The sequence below is a fragment of the Prorops nasuta genome, unplaced genomic scaffold, assembly GCF_024137725.1.
Source record: "Prorops nasuta isolate Cenicafe-Biocafe unplaced genomic scaffold, Cenicafe_Pnas_1.2 PNAS00004, whole genome shotgun sequence".
In the NCBI taxonomy this organism is placed as follows: Eukaryota; Metazoa; Arthropoda; class Insecta; order Hymenoptera; family Bethylidae; genus Prorops; species Prorops nasuta.
In genome coordinates, this window is record NW_027116801.1 from 7723311 (window position 1) to 7742424 (window position 19114).

Genomic DNA, 19114 nt, shown 5'->3' on the forward strand with positions numbered 1-19114 from the left:
GCACAAGTAAGACTATTATTTATTTTTGTATATTCTTATTTTAAAATAAAATATATAATGGAGTGTATATATACATTTCATATTTTGAAGATGAAAAGTGAATGAAATGTTTATTATCCTGAACTCTTAAAATATGTAGAATTAATTTATCTATAAATAAAAAGTTTCTCAAGAATATATTTATAGCTTAGTGACTTTTTGCATTACATTTTACTTCGATGGCCAAACCTATTACTACCTATATTAAGTAAAAATAAACAAAATAATATTTTCAGGTAAATATCTTAAAATTTATTTACAGTTGGTATTAAGAAAAAAATTGTACCATGTTTAAATATTTCTAATAAATAAACAATACCTTTAGCTATAAAAAATAATCATTGAAGATTAAGCAGCTCGAAAATATTTCTGATTCCTCGAACGGACTTTTTGCTAATCTAAACCAGGCGGTGCCGGTTCGGTGAGTTGAATGTCCATCATTTCTTGCTTTCGTTCAATACAGTAATCTCCAGGTGGTGCCTATAAATGATCTTTCTTTAGATATTTTGAATTTATTTCGTTATTTTTCAAGATAAAATTAATTAAATATTAAATTTTGAGAGATAATAATCATCGCATCCGTAATTATTAAAGCGTTAGTTTTATAAAATAAATATAAAATTAAATATTTCATGCTATCTTGATATAAACACGTAATTGTAAAACTTGAAAACTATAAGTTATTCAATTGCTGTATCATTTTCTAGCCATTTTGCAGAAAGCAAAATGATAAAAATTGTAAAATAATTAAAAATTGCTAACAATATCAAACTCATCATGCACTTCAGGTCCTGATACTTTTCCTTTGATGACATCCATTAATGATTGTGGAATATGAGCTTTCTGGAATATAAGAGGCAAATTAAATATATTGCATATTAGTTTTTTGATAATTAATAATTATTATTAATAAAAAATTTTACTTGGTTTTCAGCAAATGCTTCGATATGTGCTAACAAAGGGGCTTTTAAACTAGGAACCATTTTTAACGCTTCTGCTAATTGAACAGGTGGCAATTGCAATATAACAGCAAAACTTTGTGGCTGAGTACGTTCACAACATTTGACAAAACCTTCCCAAACTTTTGGTTGCTTCCAAACCTGCTTTAAAATTAAACGTTGAAGAATATTCATAACAAAACCGCTAAGCCTTGGATAAAGTGCCAAGCTTTGTATAACTGTTCGCATTAAAAGCGTTGGCAAAGGCGTTATTTCCATTAACTGTTGTATAACAACAGCAACGGTTTCTTGGGTGTATACTTGTTTTTCAGCAAAACAGAGTGATGTTGCTGAAAATATAAGTATATAATTTAGTTGTTTTAATTAATAAAGGCTATTTATTTTGAAATTGATACCTTTTATAACAGTTTTTAATTCTGCCTTGCTTGGGTCTATATTGTGCAATGCTATTAATAGTTCGGCTGGAGTAATTGGAGATGTGTGAGGTATACCACTGTCATTATTGTGAGTTCCTAATAAGCGATTAAATACCTAAAAAAAGAGAATAATATTATTATAATTATACTTGTGATATGTACTTGCACAAAGCATACCTCTTTAACCACAATAGGATTTAATTTTATTAATTTTGGAAGTGCAGCAATTACTTCTTTCTTCGTTAAGCCATTAAGAACAGGAATTAAAAATCTAACGTCAGAAACCCTAGTTTGATATAATTCACGGACTCTTGCTACCAATTCGGCGCTTGGGGCAGCTAAAGATTATATATTTTTTTTACATAAACAATGTCATTATAATTCATATAAGGTCAGCTTTTTAACTTGAAACATTAAATAATTTTAAAAAGTATTTAAAAAAAAAACATTTTTAAAAGAAAGATCTTTGATTCCAAGGGGTAGATATAATAATACTACCAGGTTGGCCTTAAAAGGCTATTTAACGGTTTTCACAAAGATTATCGCTCTCTCTCTCTCTCTCTCTCTCTCTCTTGAATTTTTTAAACGGGACCCCGTCTCTTGATGCGTATTCTAGTAACTTATCTCAAGAGCTTTCAAAAATACTATATTAATTTTTTTATTTACTCTAGCCATTCACTAGATATATTAATTTGAAATTGCATATAGGTATGGGTTTAAATGAAGTAGTGTGTATACAATATCTCTACGCATAACACGCGAGGTATCTTACCTATTTAAAATTTTAAATTAGAATAAACAATAAAAGACTGGAAAAAATTATAAATTATTACAGTTTTTTGATAAGTTCTTAAGACAAGTTACAAGTATCTGCAACAAAATAAAGTGGAAGCCATTTAAAAAATTAAGAGTAATCATTCAAAATGAAACAAATAGTGTCATTTTATTGCCTCCTTGGAATCAAACACCTTTTATCAGAAAATATTTTCATTAAGATACTTTTCAAAACATCTTGACATCTCTAAGTAATAAAACTCACCGTCTATATAACTAAAGAAATAATATAAAATTTAAAAACTTACATTTCTCAGTAAGAATATGTATAATTCTTGTTATTAATGTTTCAGCACCTTTAGGACAATTTTCAACTAAAGCTAGTAACTGAGGACTACCCATTCCTAAAGATCTCACTGGGCTTTCTACTAATCTCAAAACAATTCGTTTTACATCTGCTCCCATTGAGGTATAGATTCTTGCTAATCTAAAAAAATTAATGTCGTTAAAACGAAAATCAAAGAATTTAACAATAGTAAAAGAATATTAAACATTACTCATGTATTAAATCTTGATGTTCACTCAATAAGGCCAGATAAAGTCCAAGACAGGCCCTTGTTGTAGATTCCGTCCATTGGGTCTCAGATTGAGGTCTTCCTCTGTCTTGTCCAAAAACAATTTCCGGCGGTGCTGGGAGGCGCAAGAAACCTAAATACAGCACTGCATATTCTTCTATCAGTTTACTCAAGTCAGGTCGACTGTACAACTGGCAAACTATTTGTATTGCAGCTTCCCTAATAGTAGTATTTTCATGACCAGTGTGACAAAGTAGCACATTAAGAAACACAAGTTGTTTGGTTGGTCTACGTATTACTAATTCCTTTAATAATTGCAAAGGGGCAAGCCCTCTTGTCTCGTCTGACGAAAAAACTTTCAATACTTCTACTGCATCTTCTGTGATCAGGGGAGCCTCTAAATATAGCTTACTTAATAACGTCTCTCGATCTTTACCCTGAACTGAATCAATTGCATTTAGTAAAGCATACAGTAAAAAATTGTAAGCCTGGTGAGGAGCTTCATGAGGTTTTGCAGATAATGTTGCGCGTCTTTGAAATCCTTGTAATAAAGCATATTCTTCATATAACCAACCCATCGCTAGATCTAAGCGGCTTCGTAAATCCTCCGTGATATAATGAAGCACTACTTCTTTTACAAAAGGATTAAAAGTGGCTGCAAGTGTTGTCAAAATTTTTGACCTAACTGAAGCAACGCCTCCATGCACCGCCGTCATTTCTGCTTGTAAGATTCTATTTACTGCCATCAATAACATTTTCTCTTTCATATCCCTTGGGAGCGGTTTTGTGATTTCACTTAATTTTAAAGACTTTACACGATTTCTCGTTTTTGCAATATTTTTCTCATGGGCTTCCAAAGATGCTTTTGCTTCTTTTTCTTTTTCTCGATCTTTTTCGCGTTTACGTTCTCTTTTTGCTTCAGCTACAGTAATAGACGGATTTTTAATCAGATCTTCCATTACAGCATCTTCATCCTTTGCATCTTTCTTCTTCTTTGATTTTGCTAGTTTTATTTGTGCAGCTAAAATTTTAGAAATATTTTGGCGTTGTATATTAATATCTGTTGTTGAAGATGGTTGATATTCTCTTAAAAACATTGTTGTTATAGTGTCCGGAACCCAAGGCTGAAAATCATATTATTTTTAACATATAATAGACAAACTTTTTATTTTAACATAATTTTACCATGCTGTCCATAACTAATTCTGTAGCAATCTCTACACTTAGTCTTTCAGCAATAAAATTCTCTGAAAGCTCAATTAATTCATTTTTTACTGATGAGCTCGATAAGGAGGTCAGATCAGATATTTCTTCTGCAACTAAATTTGGTTCTACTTTCACCCGCTTAGCTGGTGCAACAACTGCTGCTGTAGCTTCCTGAAAAATAACTTTTGTAAAATCAAGAATGTATTAAACTTATACACAGTTATTGCAATCATCTAGTACTTGTTGGCGCTTCTTTACTCGCTTTACATCCTCTTTATTTGGACATGCTTTACTAATTTCTTGATCTTTAGCACCTAACTGTGAAAGCTGCTTTGAAATGCTTGGTATATATTGGTAGCTAGCAGGATGCTTCAATATTCCAAGCAACGTAAGCTTTAATTGTTTCTGCACACTGGTAACTTGAGAATCAGATAATGTTGGTGGTAAATCATGCTGCAATCGTTGTAAAGCTAAAATAATATATATTTTACATTTTAGTATATTTGGTGCCCCTAAAAAGAAATAATGAAATTATATACCTTGTATTACTTTCTCCATAAATTGTGATCTTGCTTTGGCAATTGTAGCCAGAGATCCCATACATGTCATTAGATTAACACTACTAACATGTGGTGAACCATGAAACTTTATTAATAAATCTAGTACTTGAATGGCTTCTTCTTCCAACTTACGACGTCTTGCAATTTTTAATGTTAATGGAATATCTTCTAAAGAAAAGTCATCTGCCTTTATAATTGATTCACCTTCTGGATATGTTTGAATCAGTACAACCCCTTCTAAAAATTTTACAGCTTGGGTTCTTATGCTAAAATTAATTTTGAAAAAAATTTTATCATTAAATTAAAAAATTGCCAGCTTCAAATTGTTTTACTACACAAGTTAAGTAACATATGAAAAACTCACCCATCATTATCACTATCAATCATATTTATAATTTGTACTTTAAGGTTGCTTAATTGAGACCATGCTGTTTCCATTTCTGAAGTTATTATTGAAGCAGAAGCTATCCATTTCAAAGTTACTCTGAGAATTCTTCCACTTGCTCTTAAAGCCCTTTTAGCGACCACTGGGGCATTATCTGCAATTAATCTCAAAAGAACATGAACTAAGCGTGGAATCAAATCTGGTTGTTTTACCCTAAAAAAGAATTCATTCTAAAATCTTGTTTAGCGCCTTATAAATGATTCTTCAAATAAAAATATTCTTAATCACCCAGCTTCTTCAATGAAACCTGTAACTGTTTTTCGGACTTCAGCATTTCTATCTAATGAAAATTGAAGCATATCATCCAAATACAAATTGAGTAACTGTGGCTCTTTATTTATCAATACTTCTTGTACTTTACATAAATTTTCTATCTTTACATTTTCTATCGGGCTTAATGAAGCTTCGTTTAGCCATTCGACAATCTAAAATCAAAGTGATTTGTCATAAGTTGTACATTTTGCTAGTCTTTAATGAAAATATAAATTATATAAACAATAAGAACGTCATTGCTTAACGGTTATGCGACTAACCAAATCTCCCGGCTCTTTTTCCGTTTCTGTTCTCCTATGCAATCGAGGATCCATTTTTTAGCATTGACCTATCTTAAGTATCTTAAGTCTTAACCAGAGATGAGGCTAGAGATTGCTCATAACGCTTTAATGATGCCCAATGCCCATGCCCATGGCGTTGGCGTATCCCACTCAAAATAATCCTCAGACAGTGGCGCCTCCATTTTTGGTGAAACTTAATGGCCATCTATCGAAAGTAATGCGAAGCAACAATATATAATCTTACCAACACATAGGAGTTGGCTGGCTCTACATATATTATTGTTACATATATAGCTCACTGATATATCGCTGTGTGTGTGCACTTGCGTGCTAATAATCTTTCGTCTTCGTATGTACTATATATATATGTATAGTTCATATGTTCGTATGTAAATGTAGTCCGTAGCATAATCGCCATAATCGTAGTCATGGTGGGATCGGGAAAGGGGATACTGACATTAGCTGTGTTTTATTTAGCAAAAAGTTGCTACACTTTTTACACTTTGTGCACTTTTTAAGGTGTCAACTTATACAATGGACAAAGACAGAAATACGGAAAGTGTAGAAAAGTGTTAAAAGTGTAGCTAAATAAAACACAGCTATTACTGACTGAACTCACATGACAGAGGGGACAGAAGTTAGAAACTTAAAAAAAAATTTCAAAATCGTTTCAAATCAGTCACAATGGTTTGACTGATTCAAACGTCAATCGAATTTTTATTAGCTTCTTAAGTTAATTATTGAAAGCGAAGGTTTCATTGAAACTTAATCTTTATTTTTAGGGTTATAATAGAATAAGTTTATTAGTTAGCTGCGTTTTTTGATTTTCTGCATTTGTTACGGGTTGTATGCTTGTAGGAAGAATAAATAAGAAAATCACACCAAAAAGTTAAGAAAGGTTAAGTGCCAAAACGAGCAAACCTGATATTAAATATTTTATGAAGGAATTAACGGAATTAATTGAATTGACTTTTGACGTGTTTGATCGTAACGCAACATTTGACGGTCATGTAGGGTCAAATTACAACGTTGCAAATATAAGACAGACATTGGACACGGGTTAATCTGTCAGATAAAGAATAAGTGATAAATGTTTGTATTTATATAATATTTGTACATTCAATTACAATGAAGGGATATCTTGCAAAAGATATATAATTAATTAAACAGCCACACAGTTTTCTCAGTGTTATTCAACTAAATAAAGACTAACTGTCACTTTTATTAGAAAATAATACTTTAAAGTAATAAGCTTCTTTTGATATGATTTCAAGTTTTTATGAAAAAATAGTTGGTTCTTCTTCACAAGAATCCAACATACCTAAGATTTTATGCGTCGGACTGACTTGTTTAGACATAGTTCAAACTTGTAAAAGGTTTCCAAAAGAAGACTCTGATCTGAGGTAAGAAATATAAATTCTTATAAATTTATTCAATTTATTTTTAATAAGAAGTTGTACTAAATATTCTAATCTTATAATGATTTTTATCTTTAGTTCTGTAGAGCATAGGTGGCAAAGAGGTGGAAATGCTTCTAATACTTGTACAGTATTATCATTATTGGGAGATTCCTGTGAATTTTTTGGATGGTTAAGCTCAAAAGAGCACTTTAACTTCTTACAGAATGACATGCAAAAGTATAAAATTGATTTTTCTCACTGTCCATTAACAGAAGATTATAGCTGCCCAGTGTCTACAGTGATACTAAGTTTAAGCTCAGGATCTAGAACTATTATACACCACAATCCTAATTTACCAGAAACAGCATTGGAAAAATTTAAAGAATTAAACTTATTAGAAAAATTTAAGAAATTAAACTTATTAGATTACAGCTGGATTCATTTTGAGGTATATTTAAGTTTATGATTATTTCTATTCTGATTAATTAACTTATTTACATTAATAAGTCATAATATTTTTAGGGGCGTAATACAACTGAAACAATTTCAATGATACAGTATGTGGAAGCATTTAACCATTCATTGATTAAAGAAACTCCAAATAATTCCCAATTTAAAAATTTACCAAAAGATGTTCCAATAACAATAAGCGTTGAGTTAGAAAAGCCAAAATCTTCTTTGTTAGATCTACTACCATATGCAGATGTTGCCTTTATATCAAAAGATTTTGCTAAAAGTAGAGGATATAATAATATGAGCGAGACATTAAAACATATGAGTTTAGAAGCCAAATCTGGGTAACACTAATATTTATTTTTGCTATGACCCTTTAAACACCTTGAGTCTAAAAATTTTATTACTTTATATTCTGATTTATAGGGCTACTATTATCTGTGCCTGGGGTGACAGAGGTGCAATGGCTCGAACCCCTCATGGTATTATGGTTCAGTCACCAGCTTATCCACCATTAAGAATTGTGGATACTCTTGGTGCTGGAGACACCTTCAATGCTGCTGTATTGCACCATCTTAATAAAGTAAAAACGATATTTATTGAAAGAGAGAAAATAATACAAGCTATTCCTGAAAATTCAGATGAAATATTGAATTTAAATATAGGTAGCAAGCACGAAATTAAATATAATCATAATATTGAAAGTTTAGAATATTGTAAGACAAAATTTATAACTCAAGCTACGTTACAAGAAGCCATAACTTTTGGTTGTCACATTGCTGGTGCAAAGGTTGGAATCAGAGGCTATGATGGGCTAAATAAAGTCTTTGGAAACAAAAGTGAAATGGTCATCAGTTAAAAGAAGTATCGTTTATGTTGAAAGTGATCACAGAGCGAATTTATTAATTTATTTTTTAAAATATATAAAAAAGATATGAAAATAAATGTCTTGATAAACAAAATTTTTTATATAAAATATAATGAAAGAAAAATATTGAATTCCGTTGTGATATTTATATAAGTATAATAAATTATAAATATTATTTTGCATTGTAAATATATTTCTTATGTTTCTTATTTTTATCAGACTCTTATAACGAATTGTTATTTTTAATGTTAATACATGACACCTATACATTTATAATATAAACTGTTAAGCTATTGAATTATTTTTTAAATAAAGGATTTAATGCATATATTCTTGCAAGAACAAGTTCTTATTTATTTAGTTACAAATACTTTGATTAAATTAATTATTATACAAAATATCATATGTTGTATATATATAAACAGGATAATCGCAGTTCGTTACGGACACTTGCACAGTGATAAAGTTAAGATAATAAAATGTTCAAAAATATTTCGAATATTTTACAGCTTATTCATATGTTAAGAATAGATACATACATATACAGTTAAAAACGAAGACAATAAGTCACAAAAAAGCTTTTAAAGTTATGTCACTAGAAATTTTGTAAAAATAACTCGAACCTATTTTATACCTAGTTGAAAAGTACTATTTACATTATTGATCGGGTACAAGACTACATTTAAAACAATTATGTTTTTTACATTTTTTTTTAAATTGTTAATTGCTCCAAACGGCAAATTTTAGCAAGCCTCAACACCACTGTCGAAAAAGTCTTTAACTTGAATTAAAGATTTCTCAGGCAAATTTCTGAAAAAGGAATAATTAATTATCGAATAAACGCAAATACCATTTAAAACATAAACAAAAAAACTGACACCAAGTAATTTTCAATTATAAATATTGTATATTTATCGGTATAAATACCTTAAAGAGGTGTTCACTGATAACCAAATTGAGGGAATAGAAACTTCTGTGTAATCTCGTCTTTGTGCTCTGATTATTTCAGCAGCTGCTTCCTGCGGTGGAACCAACGCCATGATGCTTGGGAACCTGTTGAAATACATCAGAACACTTTATAGCACCGAAGCATTTAAACTTAAAACATAAATTGGAATTTCAGTTAGCCTCATTGACACAAATTAATAACATTAATAAATCCTACCTTGTGTCCAACAATCTAGTCTGTGTGCATGCATAATTGAAATAATTACAATTAACACGTAGTTCACATTTTATATCTCTATACATACTTCTATTTGAATGATATTTTATTTACCATAACAGTTCAAATATATTTACCTTATTTTGGGTTTTTTACAAAGACCAGTATCAACCATATAAGGATAAATAGTCGTGAATTTAATGTTCATATTTCTGCCGCTGGCAGTGCACCTTAGTTCTTCGCTCAATGACTCCATTAAACCTAAAATATTGTCATAGAATAATGAGAAAAAACATGAATGTATATCACGAGAAGTTATGACTATAGCTACGTTACCTCTTACTGCGAATTTCGACGCGCAATAAGGAACTAAATTAGCTATTCCGAGTAGTCCTGCCATAGATGACAATGCCACAATATGGCCATGATTCTTGTCTATCATGCTTGGTAGAAAAGCTTGTAACATCTAAAAAAAAAATTCATTAATCCGGACAAGCAGCTTTGAAGTATTTCACCCAGTATATCGAGAGCATTATAGCCTACACTTACCCAGAAATGAGCTAAAACGTTAATGTCAAATATTTTTCTAATTTCTTCAGGCGTGTGGTCTAAGAAAGCGTGGCACGGCATTATGCCAGCATTATTAACCAGTATTGTCACATTCCCCACTTCTTGCTTCACCCTTTCTGCCGTTTCCCGTACCTGTTCTCTGTTAGACACGTCACACCTTAAACAATTGATAAGCAACAAACCAATTAATATCTTGAAACAATTGATAATTGCAGAAGATGTTTCAAACTCACTGATAAGCGTGTGCAGCTGTACCGCCGAGTTTTTTAATTTCATTAACAGTTTCTTCGTTTCCTTGTGGATTTAAGTCCCAACAAACCACTGTAGCCCCCAGAGACGCGTACCTCAGAGCTAATTCTCTTCCAATTCCATGTCCGGCTCCGGTGATCTATAAATGTAGCGTATTTATCACTCTCAACTAGAATATTATATTGTTTCCTATAGAGATTTTTGAGATTATAATTATCGCAGAGTAGCAAAGGAAATTATGTTGTATTATGCAATGAGTCGATGCGAACTTGACATTTACCAGAACGATTTCACCTGCGACACTTTTTTCTTCAAGTGGCACGAAAAAGCGGTATATACTTTCGCCGATGTAATATAAGATCTTGAGTAGTAAGACCACTGCATCTACCAGCACCAGTGCACCTCCGTAAGCCTTCACCATCGCTGTTTGATTCCCTAATCTGAAATCAGTTCAATTTAACTTATACATTGAATTTGATCAAGTATTTATTTTTTTATACAATTTTCAAAATTCTTTTCATTCAAAAATTCTCTTTGTTATATACTGAATTTATAGAAATATTATGAAAATTCTTTCTGTTGGGAACACACGTATACTTTTTTATAATACAGTGAAAATAATATTTTTGACTCGTCGAAATATTAAAAATGTTCCTAAAAAGGTCCAGTGTTTTTGAAATGAATAGGGTGGGACACGTATTAATTTCAATAAAATTAGTAGTACGCATCAATAACTACATAGGACAGATGATACGTTTAGAGGTTTGCAGTCGAATTTTCTTTTTTGGACTTCAAAAAATCATTATGGGTTGTATAACTGAATCTTCATCAGTATAAACTTATAATGTGGCTTTTTGAGACATCGACGCTATTTTTGCATTTTGTCGTATTGTATATAAAATCCAATATGGAGTCTCTACAAATCGTTTGATTTCCTTTAGCTTATAAAGAGCTTTGAGTTTCACAATTTGCGAAATGTTTTGTACATACGCCAAATGTACTGGTCGCTAACAACAACCGATTCGCGTGGATCAATCGATGTTCACTTTCTAAAGAGACGCGCGCGGTCACTGCTCGTACCGTACCCTTTCCTGCTCTTGCTAGATTTTCAATGTATTTTCATACTTTTATCGCTGCCCCATTGGAATCTGATTCATGCACAATATAAAAACAAGTAAAAATATTACCAAGCTCAAAAACGCTTGAAAATGATGGTATAAACTAATTTTTTCTCTCAATTTACATCGAAGCCGGAATTTCCTATGAAATATATATTTCTGAAACTTATTTATTTATAACAAGTTATTAATGTAGACATAAGAAATAATAATATCAACAGAAAAATGTATACGCATGAATTTTTATAAATATAATATAAACTTATGGAAAAATAAATAAACAGCTATTAAAATAATCCTTTTAGAAAATTTTCCTACAAGGTTTTTGGTTTTCAAAAACCTTGATCTTGAGCTATTTTGAAAAAGTATATAAAACCGAGATGAAGTAACAAAGTTTTATTGATTCTTCGTACAACTGAAAAATTCCTCAATTGTTGACAAGAAAATCGTAAAAAGTACATTTTCTGTTTTACATATCTCGTTAATATTCAGTAGTAAAACAGAGTTTTTCGTTCATTAGCAAATAATGAATAATGACTAAATGCGTGAAAATTTATGTACGCAATGTTACAATGTTAAATATAGTTTTTACTTTGGATGCTTTTTACTCGAAGAGAATTCTAAACATATAACCATAGTCATTGTTTCATTTTTAAATCGTTCGAATACAATATTGCCACGATTGAAAAACAAGCATAATAAAAATCAGTCATTTGTTATTATAAGTATGTGTGTGTGTGTGTGACCGACAGTTTTTTCCTGCCTTTTTTCTGTAAAAATTGTTTATTTAGAACTGAATTTTTTCTCATATGATGTTGTTGAATTTAATAAGCGATCGTATTAATTACTAAGACGCGAGCATTCTCGTGCACTATAATAAACTAATCACACCCGTAATAAATTAAATCAAATTACTATTTTTTAAAAAATAATAACCCTTTCATAAGAAAAAAATGCGCATATACTTATACCTTCTTCAAAGAAACGTCACGCGTGTATATGCTAATTTATCTTTTCCTGGTACCGAAAAATACAGTATATATTTTTCTTTGCAGTTATTTTTATATTTATTGACTACATCGCAAGTGCTTTAAATAATCAATTTTCAGAGTTAAACGTGAATTGAAAAGTTTGTAAAGCACTGGCAATTTATAAAATCATGGTATGCTTAAACTGAGAGCCTTTTGTTTCGCTAATGATTACCGGTACGTGATTAAAAATGATAAATATGAATCAATCAGAAAAGAACGAATAAAAGTTAATGGCTTAGCAATGCCGAATAGAAATTAATAAGGTTAAAGCGAACTATTTGAATGTTCTAATATTTTAACGTGTAACGCGCTGCTGAACCGGGTTTGTTTATTAAACAGATATACACAGTTGCAGCCGCATAAACACAGATTACTCACTTGAGAATTAATAAAGGTTTCTGTTTGCTTACGAGGAACAACACGGCAGGTTGTGGCGTACCGAGCTGTATATTTGCAAAAACAAACCAACAGAGATAAATGATAGAAATAGCTTTGAGCGAATGCAGCAAACCAACTTCACCCGCTTTTCTATCTCGACTAAGTTGTCTGGTTTACAACGCGCCTCCGACCACTATCTATTGACTACTGCCACCCGTTCCGTTCCTCCGTTTTATTTTCCATCCCATTCCATGTACTATACATACTACGATACTTACACCATTAAATCCCGACCCATCCCATCCATGCACGTTCGCTTATTCACTTTTACCTTCGATTCGTTACTTTCCGCCGTTTTATCTTTCTCCAGACACGAGCAGACTGCATGTACTTCCCTCCCTCCCTCCGATCCCTTGTCTTATGAACGATATAGCCTATAGAAACGCTTATAAATCTATTATTGTACATATTCTACGAAAAGTCAACATTTTTTTTATAAAGAAGTGACAGAACTACTCTTACCACCTCGAATAGCTTTTTTCCTTGTATTATCGTTCAATGTTAAAGCTATAATAAAGCTAGCTATTTATCATCATTGTTACAATGACAAACTCATCTTAAAGTTTTGACTTATTGTTACATAGCGTGACGATGTTAATTACTATCATCCAGAAGGCAAAATTACACGTTTCAAAGTTTTCATTTAAAAATGTGATACACACATACACACGTAGCATCGTTAGATTTATGTAACACTAATTAAATAAAGCAGGTCTTTCAAATCCAGTTTCAAGTTAATTCGCGTTACGTTAGAAACTGGATAAAATTAGATGAAACGAATAAAAAATTTTCGAGAATTTTGTAATCGATTATCGTAAGAATCAAATGGCATATTGAAGCCAATTTTCATAAGGAGAAAGGCAGCAGGAGAAACGTGAAATGAACGGTGCAACAATTTTCGGAGAAAAGTCAATAAAAATTTGCCGAGAAACATTTTACATCGCGCGATTTCGGTGATCGTTGAAGCGAGAAAGCCGAAGCGCTTTTTATGGTTCGATGAATATTATCGCAATTTTGGTGATAACTGGGAAAATACGCTTAAGAATGAATGGTAAATATTACTATAAGGGAAAAGAGAAGAAAACCGCTCGACAACTATTATCATTCGATATCCTTGGCCTAATAATTGTTGCATCGAATAAAATAAAGTATGCAGAAGAAGGACCCTCAAAAACCGGTTGAACTTGAATTTGTTGAGTGCAGTTCGCGAGGTTCGAGAAAGTTGCACGCGAGGCGCCTTGCATGGTCATAAACGTGACTACCACGTGTCTGTTTATATGCATACAGGGTGTAATAAAATTACTGCACTAATTTGAATAATTTAAAACAGATTTTTGTCACAAGCTCTACAAACTTCACTCGAAGCCTTACTGAAATGGAATAAAAACCACTAGCCCACAGGGAACCATGTTACAATTGCTTGGCTTCAACTGCAAGAAATAAAACAAAAATGGTTATTTCCAAAAGTTAGTAAATTTATAAAGCCATTGCATCGATTTTAATAAGACTTGAAAGCTTGTAATTGAACAGTCTTTAGAAATAAAAGTTCTTAAAACTTGTTGACGATATATTGGTTCACCTTGTATACACATAGTCGTTTTATAGTTTCAAAAAATGGTGATTTTTAAAATTCTGCAACTCGGTAACCATTGCATCGATTTTACTCATACCCAAAAGACTCGAATCAAATAGAAACAACCTTTTTGAAAACCGTGTATAATCATTTTGCTTCTCTCTACAACCTGTATGCATAAGCTCACTGAACTCGCACTTTTTCGTACGTCGAATCACAAGCCAGGATTAACCACAAATCGAATGGTCCAGTAGTACGGTCGTGACTATCCGAGATAGCAGCACCAGCTTCGTAGCATCCTTCACCAATGACTGACTGGAACTGCAAGTCTGCAACCAGTGATTGCCAGTGATGCCAGAATTCGCGGCTTTACGTCTATATGCAATCATGTATCTCAGCAGATGTGCGTTTTGGTACGTGTATGCATGTTTCCCTTCCACTCGGTTTTTTGGCGGTAAAAGCGTAAATTCTGGCATCACTAACTGAAATTGCTGAAAGGGAGCAACTGATCCACTGAAAGTTTGAATTGCACTGAATTTATTACGGTTGAGCAATTGATTATAAAATAAAATTGATGGAATGGAGAATAAAGAGACCGAGGCTGCGGTATTTGCAAAAACAACAACGAAACCCAAGCTAAGGATAGTAATAGCAAAGCTTAGTGTCAGGTGGATAAGTAAGGTTAAGACTGTATTAAGTTAAAGATTAATCTATATTCTATATGTAAAAACAGATTTGTTCCAAGCTTACGTAGCATGCATAATGTCAAAAATGTTCCAAAAGGTCCAATTGAGTCTGAAATTTTCTAGTACTACGTTTGCTATGATGGAAATCGGATTATTAAAATCTTAGTTTCGATTGCTTAGAAGAATAATCGAAAGGATAATTTGGTCTAAGTATCATTTACGAATATTAGCCAGAAAATATGGCAGAAACTACAGAGTACACAGAATTTAAGGTGGGTGGGGGTAGGAGAGTATTCGTTAGGTTAGGGGCTTTCGTGAGCCGGTTGTGTGCAGTTGTGCAATCACTTTCATTCCGCGTGCTCGTCCCGTTGCCCCTTCAAGGAATTTGAATCAACTACACGTTTAATTTAACATACTCTGCTTAGATTAACCATTATCGAATGGCTCCATCATTTTGCTCCACTTCTACTTTAACCAATTCTTTATCCATTTCATCATCCGTCTACAATTCGCTCGTCTATTCTACTTATCTACGATAAATTAATAGACCACTACTTTTTACTTCACCTGCACGATTCTTCATCTCATTTATCACGCGACCTTTTTGCATCCTAGCGCTCATCAAATCAATTCAAGGTTTATCCTTGTCTATTTGAATGTCAATTGTCAAGTAACAATCAACTATTAAGAGACACGGTAGTACTCAACAGCAAGTAGATATACACATATGCCGTCGAGGCACTGCTGTTATTTACATTTACTCGAAATGTTTTCTTAACAACATGAGATATGGGCCAATCGGAAATTCAACGAAATGATAAAACCGAAACGTCATCGATGAGATACTCAAAGAACTTTATAGCCTTCCTTATTCCACGAACTTTTATCTCAATATGGAACTTTGTTGCTTCAAATTTGAAACCTAAGTTCTTTTCTTCATATAATTATTAGAAATAAGGGCTGGGGTATATCCTGTCTTCTCTAATATATTTATAACTTATAATTTTTACTGACAATTTAATATTTAAATCAATACGAAATAAAAATATGAAAAACAAGGTAGTGTCTTCTTAACAGAAAATAGATAGAAAGCATAAAATATCAAAATATTGCAATGGAAAAGATCAAACACAGAGATTTCTGGAAAGATGGAGAATTGTAATGGAGCAGAAGTATCAGCTAGTCATTTTTTAGTAAATTATTGTGCATAAACTTTGCATTAAACAAACTGAAAAAAACTGTCGAGACAGCCTAATCGCACCTTTTACCAAGCTTAATCTTATTAGCCTTTTAGCGTTTATCAGACTCAATTGAGTACTGGGATTATTTCAATTGTGCCACTAGAGTGTAAATCACTTACAATGGCTTTATCACAACCACATCTCGTGCGAATTTAAATTTAATTGGTTTCCCCTTGAATGCAGAAGAAACAATGCTTGTTTTTAAATGTAATTAATTTTATTTTAACTTACTTAGAGTTTTGACGGTCCATGTTGAAGCAGAGTAGAACTGATTGAACCACCGAGAAACGAAGTGCACCAGCGAACTAAGATAAGAACTTGTTGCAAGTATCGCAAATACTTAAACCTAAGGAATTATCGGTTAATGCAAGATAACCGATTATTATATGATTTTATACTTATGTATAAGTCTGTTGAATCAAAGTTTATAAAACTGCACTAGGTAAAGTAGTGCAACCGTTAATTATTTTGTTAATGTTGTTTATATTCCGACGTTAGTTGACAAAAAACAAACAGTTTAGTAATCCGATATTAATCGTTTCTTATTTCATTTTAGGCGAGCGTCCGTCTACAAGTTGAGACTGGTTTCTTTGACCTCTGTCAACTGCAGGTCAATGCACGAATTGACTGATGTCATACTATACATAGCTTTTTACATCGCTCGATGAATAATGTCGACCAATTTTCGCGACCGAGTCAATTTGATAAGTTTCACTTTCTTTTCAAAATATTAAATTTTTTACTATTAAATTCACACATTTAATAGTATATAGACTTATACGTATTTACAGACTAGATTACAAATTATTTGTAATAAGTTAAAAACTAGCAGCTAAGTTAAATAATTAAACTGGTGTTGTAGGACTTTGCTTGTTTGTAGGAAACGTTTAGGTACGGGTCTTTCAATGTACTGATATATTATAATTTATCGTTAGTACACTAGAGCCTAGCAGTTTTCAAACCAAATCCTTGAAGACCAGCAAATTTTAAGAGGTGGGGATGTGTATACGTTATACAGTTCAACACATTATTGACCCTTTACATACTCTAACCCATGCCGCACAATATTATTTACAAATTGGCGATTTTGTCAGATTAGCAAGACTCTCTTTTATTTACATATTCAAGATGGAACCAGTAGGAATTGGGCACAAAAGCAAGTAAGCAAACACTGGATAGCTATGACTAATACTTTAATGTGGACAAATAAGTGAATAACACATTGTGATATAGTTCTTATGACACGATTTACCCGGAAACTTTTTGAATGTCCATGTTCAAACACATTAGTATTATATCTTTGTAGCATTTCATACGTGTAAAAAACCATCTGTTTTGCTGCGATGGTGATGACGATTAATGATACCGGCGTGATTATCTTGAACAAACGACCCTCTGTGCGGTGTTTGTATTAAGTCTCTTACTAGGAAAAGATACGCCGAAATAATATATTTGATCTTCCCAAATTGTCAATAAAAATTCCAGTAACGTTACATCATGGAAAACTTGTAAACAGTCTGAGTTTGTTTTTCTACCAGAGCAACTTTGTGATTCGAATGTGAATCATGAAAACAAATAAGAATGCCGTGGGTTGCCTAACGAAAACTGACCTGGGGCAAGAAAGACGCTGACCACTTAAATTGGAAAAGAATAGTCTTACGTTTAAGGATCAGTATTTATTTGCATCACAGTTTTCAATTTACAAACTTTAATTAGATTTGACAATTTAATATTCCACTTACTAAATTGCATGTAACAAATAATAAGAAATCGTAAAAAATTATAAGAGATAAAAAATATAGGAAAAATTTTTGATAAAAGTTAATTTTCTTGAAAGAATTTTTCATGTGATATTATTTTATTTTTAATAATTAGGCTACATTAAAAATGTGCTAAAATCTGTTTAATGCGAGCAAATTTATGCCTCAGTGTATATGTTAGTAGCTTTCAAGAACAGATATATACTATCTCTAGAGAGGTAATATACATTTACTTCGGCTAAATGCAGAGTTTTATTCAATATAACGTATTTAATTTTTCCTGTCTTCCACATTTACGCAACACTATTATTTGAATCTAATATAGTATATAAGTAATAATAATTTTCTGAAAATTCTTTTTCCATTCATATTTCGAGTGATAAAAAAGTTATTCCCGGTAAATTTATGTTTCTTAGTTTGCTTTGGTCTTTTCACTTTTGTTGTATTTTATCGATCGTAGTTCAGGCACATCAACAATGCAAGATAGTCCATTGACCGTTCATTCGAGTTCGTTTCTATGAATAACAGAATCAATATGAGTCTTATACCTGGCTTTCAAAACTTACAATGCATAGATAGAAAACTTTGCAAAGCACAATTCACTTTCGACTTGGGACAAACAAGTTTAGATGACTCTGAGATACTTTTCAAGGATTCTGTAAAAGAAGTTTATACTACCTTAAAACAAATCGTGTCGCAAGTAAAGTATTTTCTGAATAAGATCAGCGCTGTTACTATCATTGCATAATGTTCATTGTTTATTCGTTTTCAATTTTTAATCATTTTTACATTGATAAATAGAACTGAAATATCACATAGCACGCATAGTATTATAAATACTTTTAAAGCAATCTTACGCGTCAAATTGAAACGAAGAATGCTATTTTTTCCGCCTCTCGAACTATGTGGGTTATTTGTCTAAAATATGAATATAGTTTAATTAAAAGTTAAAATTTTCTGTACATCAAAAGTATCATTAACCCTTAGCTAGCACTTCCGTTGCATGAGATAACAGGCACATTAGGCTGTTTAAG

The 19114-nt window shown here is 31.9% G+C and overlaps 3 protein-coding genes across 10 annotated transcripts; 1 reads left to right on the forward strand and 2 right to left on the reverse strand.

Moving 5' to 3' along the window:
* Positions 1-13: 13 nt before the first annotated feature.
* Sym (symplekin) lies at positions 14-5735 on the reverse strand. 2 transcript variants are annotated; one of them, XR_010822425.1, is made up of 14 exons: positions 5508-5735; positions 5203-5399; positions 4894-5127; positions 4509-4795; positions 4210-4439; positions 3949-4140; positions 2746-3887; positions 2497-2675; positions 1592-1752; positions 1394-1529; positions 963-1327; positions 802-882; positions 359-519; positions 14-238 (listed from the first exon to the last, which is right to left on the reverse strand). XR_010822425.1 is itself a non-coding variant. In XM_066725091.1 (13 exons), the coding sequence occupies exons 1-13, from the start codon at positions 5559-5561 to the stop codon at positions 433-435; spliced, it is 3345 nt and encodes a 1114-aa protein (XP_066581188.1). In that variant the 5' UTR covers positions 5562-5735; the 3' UTR covers positions 14-432. The 2 variants fall into 2 exon arrangements, 1 of the variants encoding a protein (XP_066581188.1); XM_066725091.1 differs by having other exon boundaries at positions 14-519.
* Positions 5736-5968: 233 nt separating this feature from the next.
* On the forward strand, positions 5969-8517 carry LOC136772248 (ketohexokinase-like). Of its 2 annotated transcripts, none has more exons than XM_066725092.1 (5): positions 5969-6280; positions 6387-6931; positions 7025-7376; positions 7451-7725; positions 7808-8517. In XM_066725092.1, exons 2-5 carry the CDS (start codon positions 6792-6794, stop codon positions 8238-8240), a joined length of 1200 nt encoding a protein of 399 aa, XP_066581189.1. In that variant the 5' UTR covers positions 5969-6280; positions 6387-6791; the 3' UTR covers positions 8241-8517. The 2 variants fall into 2 exon arrangements, with proteins under 2 accessions (XP_066581189.1, XP_066581190.1); XM_066725093.1 differs by having other exon boundaries at positions 5969-6931; positions 7808-7964; positions 8047-8230.
* Positions 8518-8579: 62 nt separating this feature from the next.
* On the reverse strand, positions 8580-17233 carry LOC136772251 (short-chain dehydrogenase/reductase family 16C member 6-like). 6 transcript variants are annotated; one of them, XM_066725097.1, is made up of 8 exons: positions 16552-17233; positions 10514-10673; positions 10218-10372; positions 9964-10141; positions 9751-9880; positions 9552-9675; positions 9177-9302; positions 8580-9059 (listed from the first exon to the last, which is right to left on the reverse strand). In XM_066725097.1, the coding sequence occupies exons 1-8, from the start codon at positions 16569-16571 to the stop codon at positions 8993-8995; spliced, it is 960 nt and encodes a 319-aa protein (XP_066581194.1). In that variant the 5' UTR covers positions 16572-17233; the 3' UTR covers positions 8580-8992. The 6 variants fall into 6 exon arrangements, with proteins under 6 accessions (XP_066581194.1, XP_066581196.1, XP_066581199.1 ...); XM_066725099.1 differs by lacking the exon at positions 16552-17233 and adding an exon at positions 14592-14726; XM_066725102.1 differs by lacking the exon at positions 16552-17233 and adding an exon at positions 14602-14709.
* Positions 17234-19114: the final 1881 nt, after the last annotated feature.

Excerpts from the sequence above, each read along its gene's own strand:
- LOC136772251 (XM_066725097.1), bottom strand. The coding sequence starts at position 16,571 with ATGGACCGTCAAAACTCTAA. Across the intron at positions 10,674-16,551 it reads ATGGACCGTCAAAACTCTAA|ATTAGGGAATCAAACAGCGA; the intron begins GTAAGTTAAAAT and ends AACTGATTTCAG. Across the intron at positions 10,142-10,217 it reads ACAGCTGCACACGCTTATCA|GTGTGACGTGTCTAACAGAG; the intron begins GTGAGTTTGAAA and ends CAATTGTTTAAG.
- LOC136772248 (XM_066725092.1), top strand. The coding sequence starts at position 6,792 with ATGATTTCAAGTTTTTATGAAAAAATAGTTGGTTCTTCTTCACAAGAA. Across the intron at positions 6,932-7,024 it reads AAAGAAGACTCTGATCTGAG|TTCTGTAGAGCATAGGTGGC; the intron begins GTAAGAAATATA and ends TTTTATCTTTAG. Across the intron at positions 7,377-7,450 it reads ACAGCTGGATTCATTTTGAG|GGGCGTAATACAACTGAAAC; the intron begins GTATATTTAAGT and ends TAATATTTTTAG.
- Sym (XM_066725091.1), bottom strand. The coding sequence starts at position 5,561 with ATGGATCCTCGATTGCATAGGAGAACAGAAACGGAAAAAGAGCCGGGA. Across the intron at positions 5,128-5,202 it reads GGTTTCATTGAAGAAGCTGG|GGTAAAACAACCAGATTTGA; the intron begins GTGATTAAGAAT and ends ATTCTTTTTTAG. Across the intron at positions 1,753-2,496 it reads ACATATTCTTACTGAGAAAT|CTGCCCCAAGCGCCGAATTG; the intron begins GTAAGTTTTTAA and ends TATAATCTTTAG.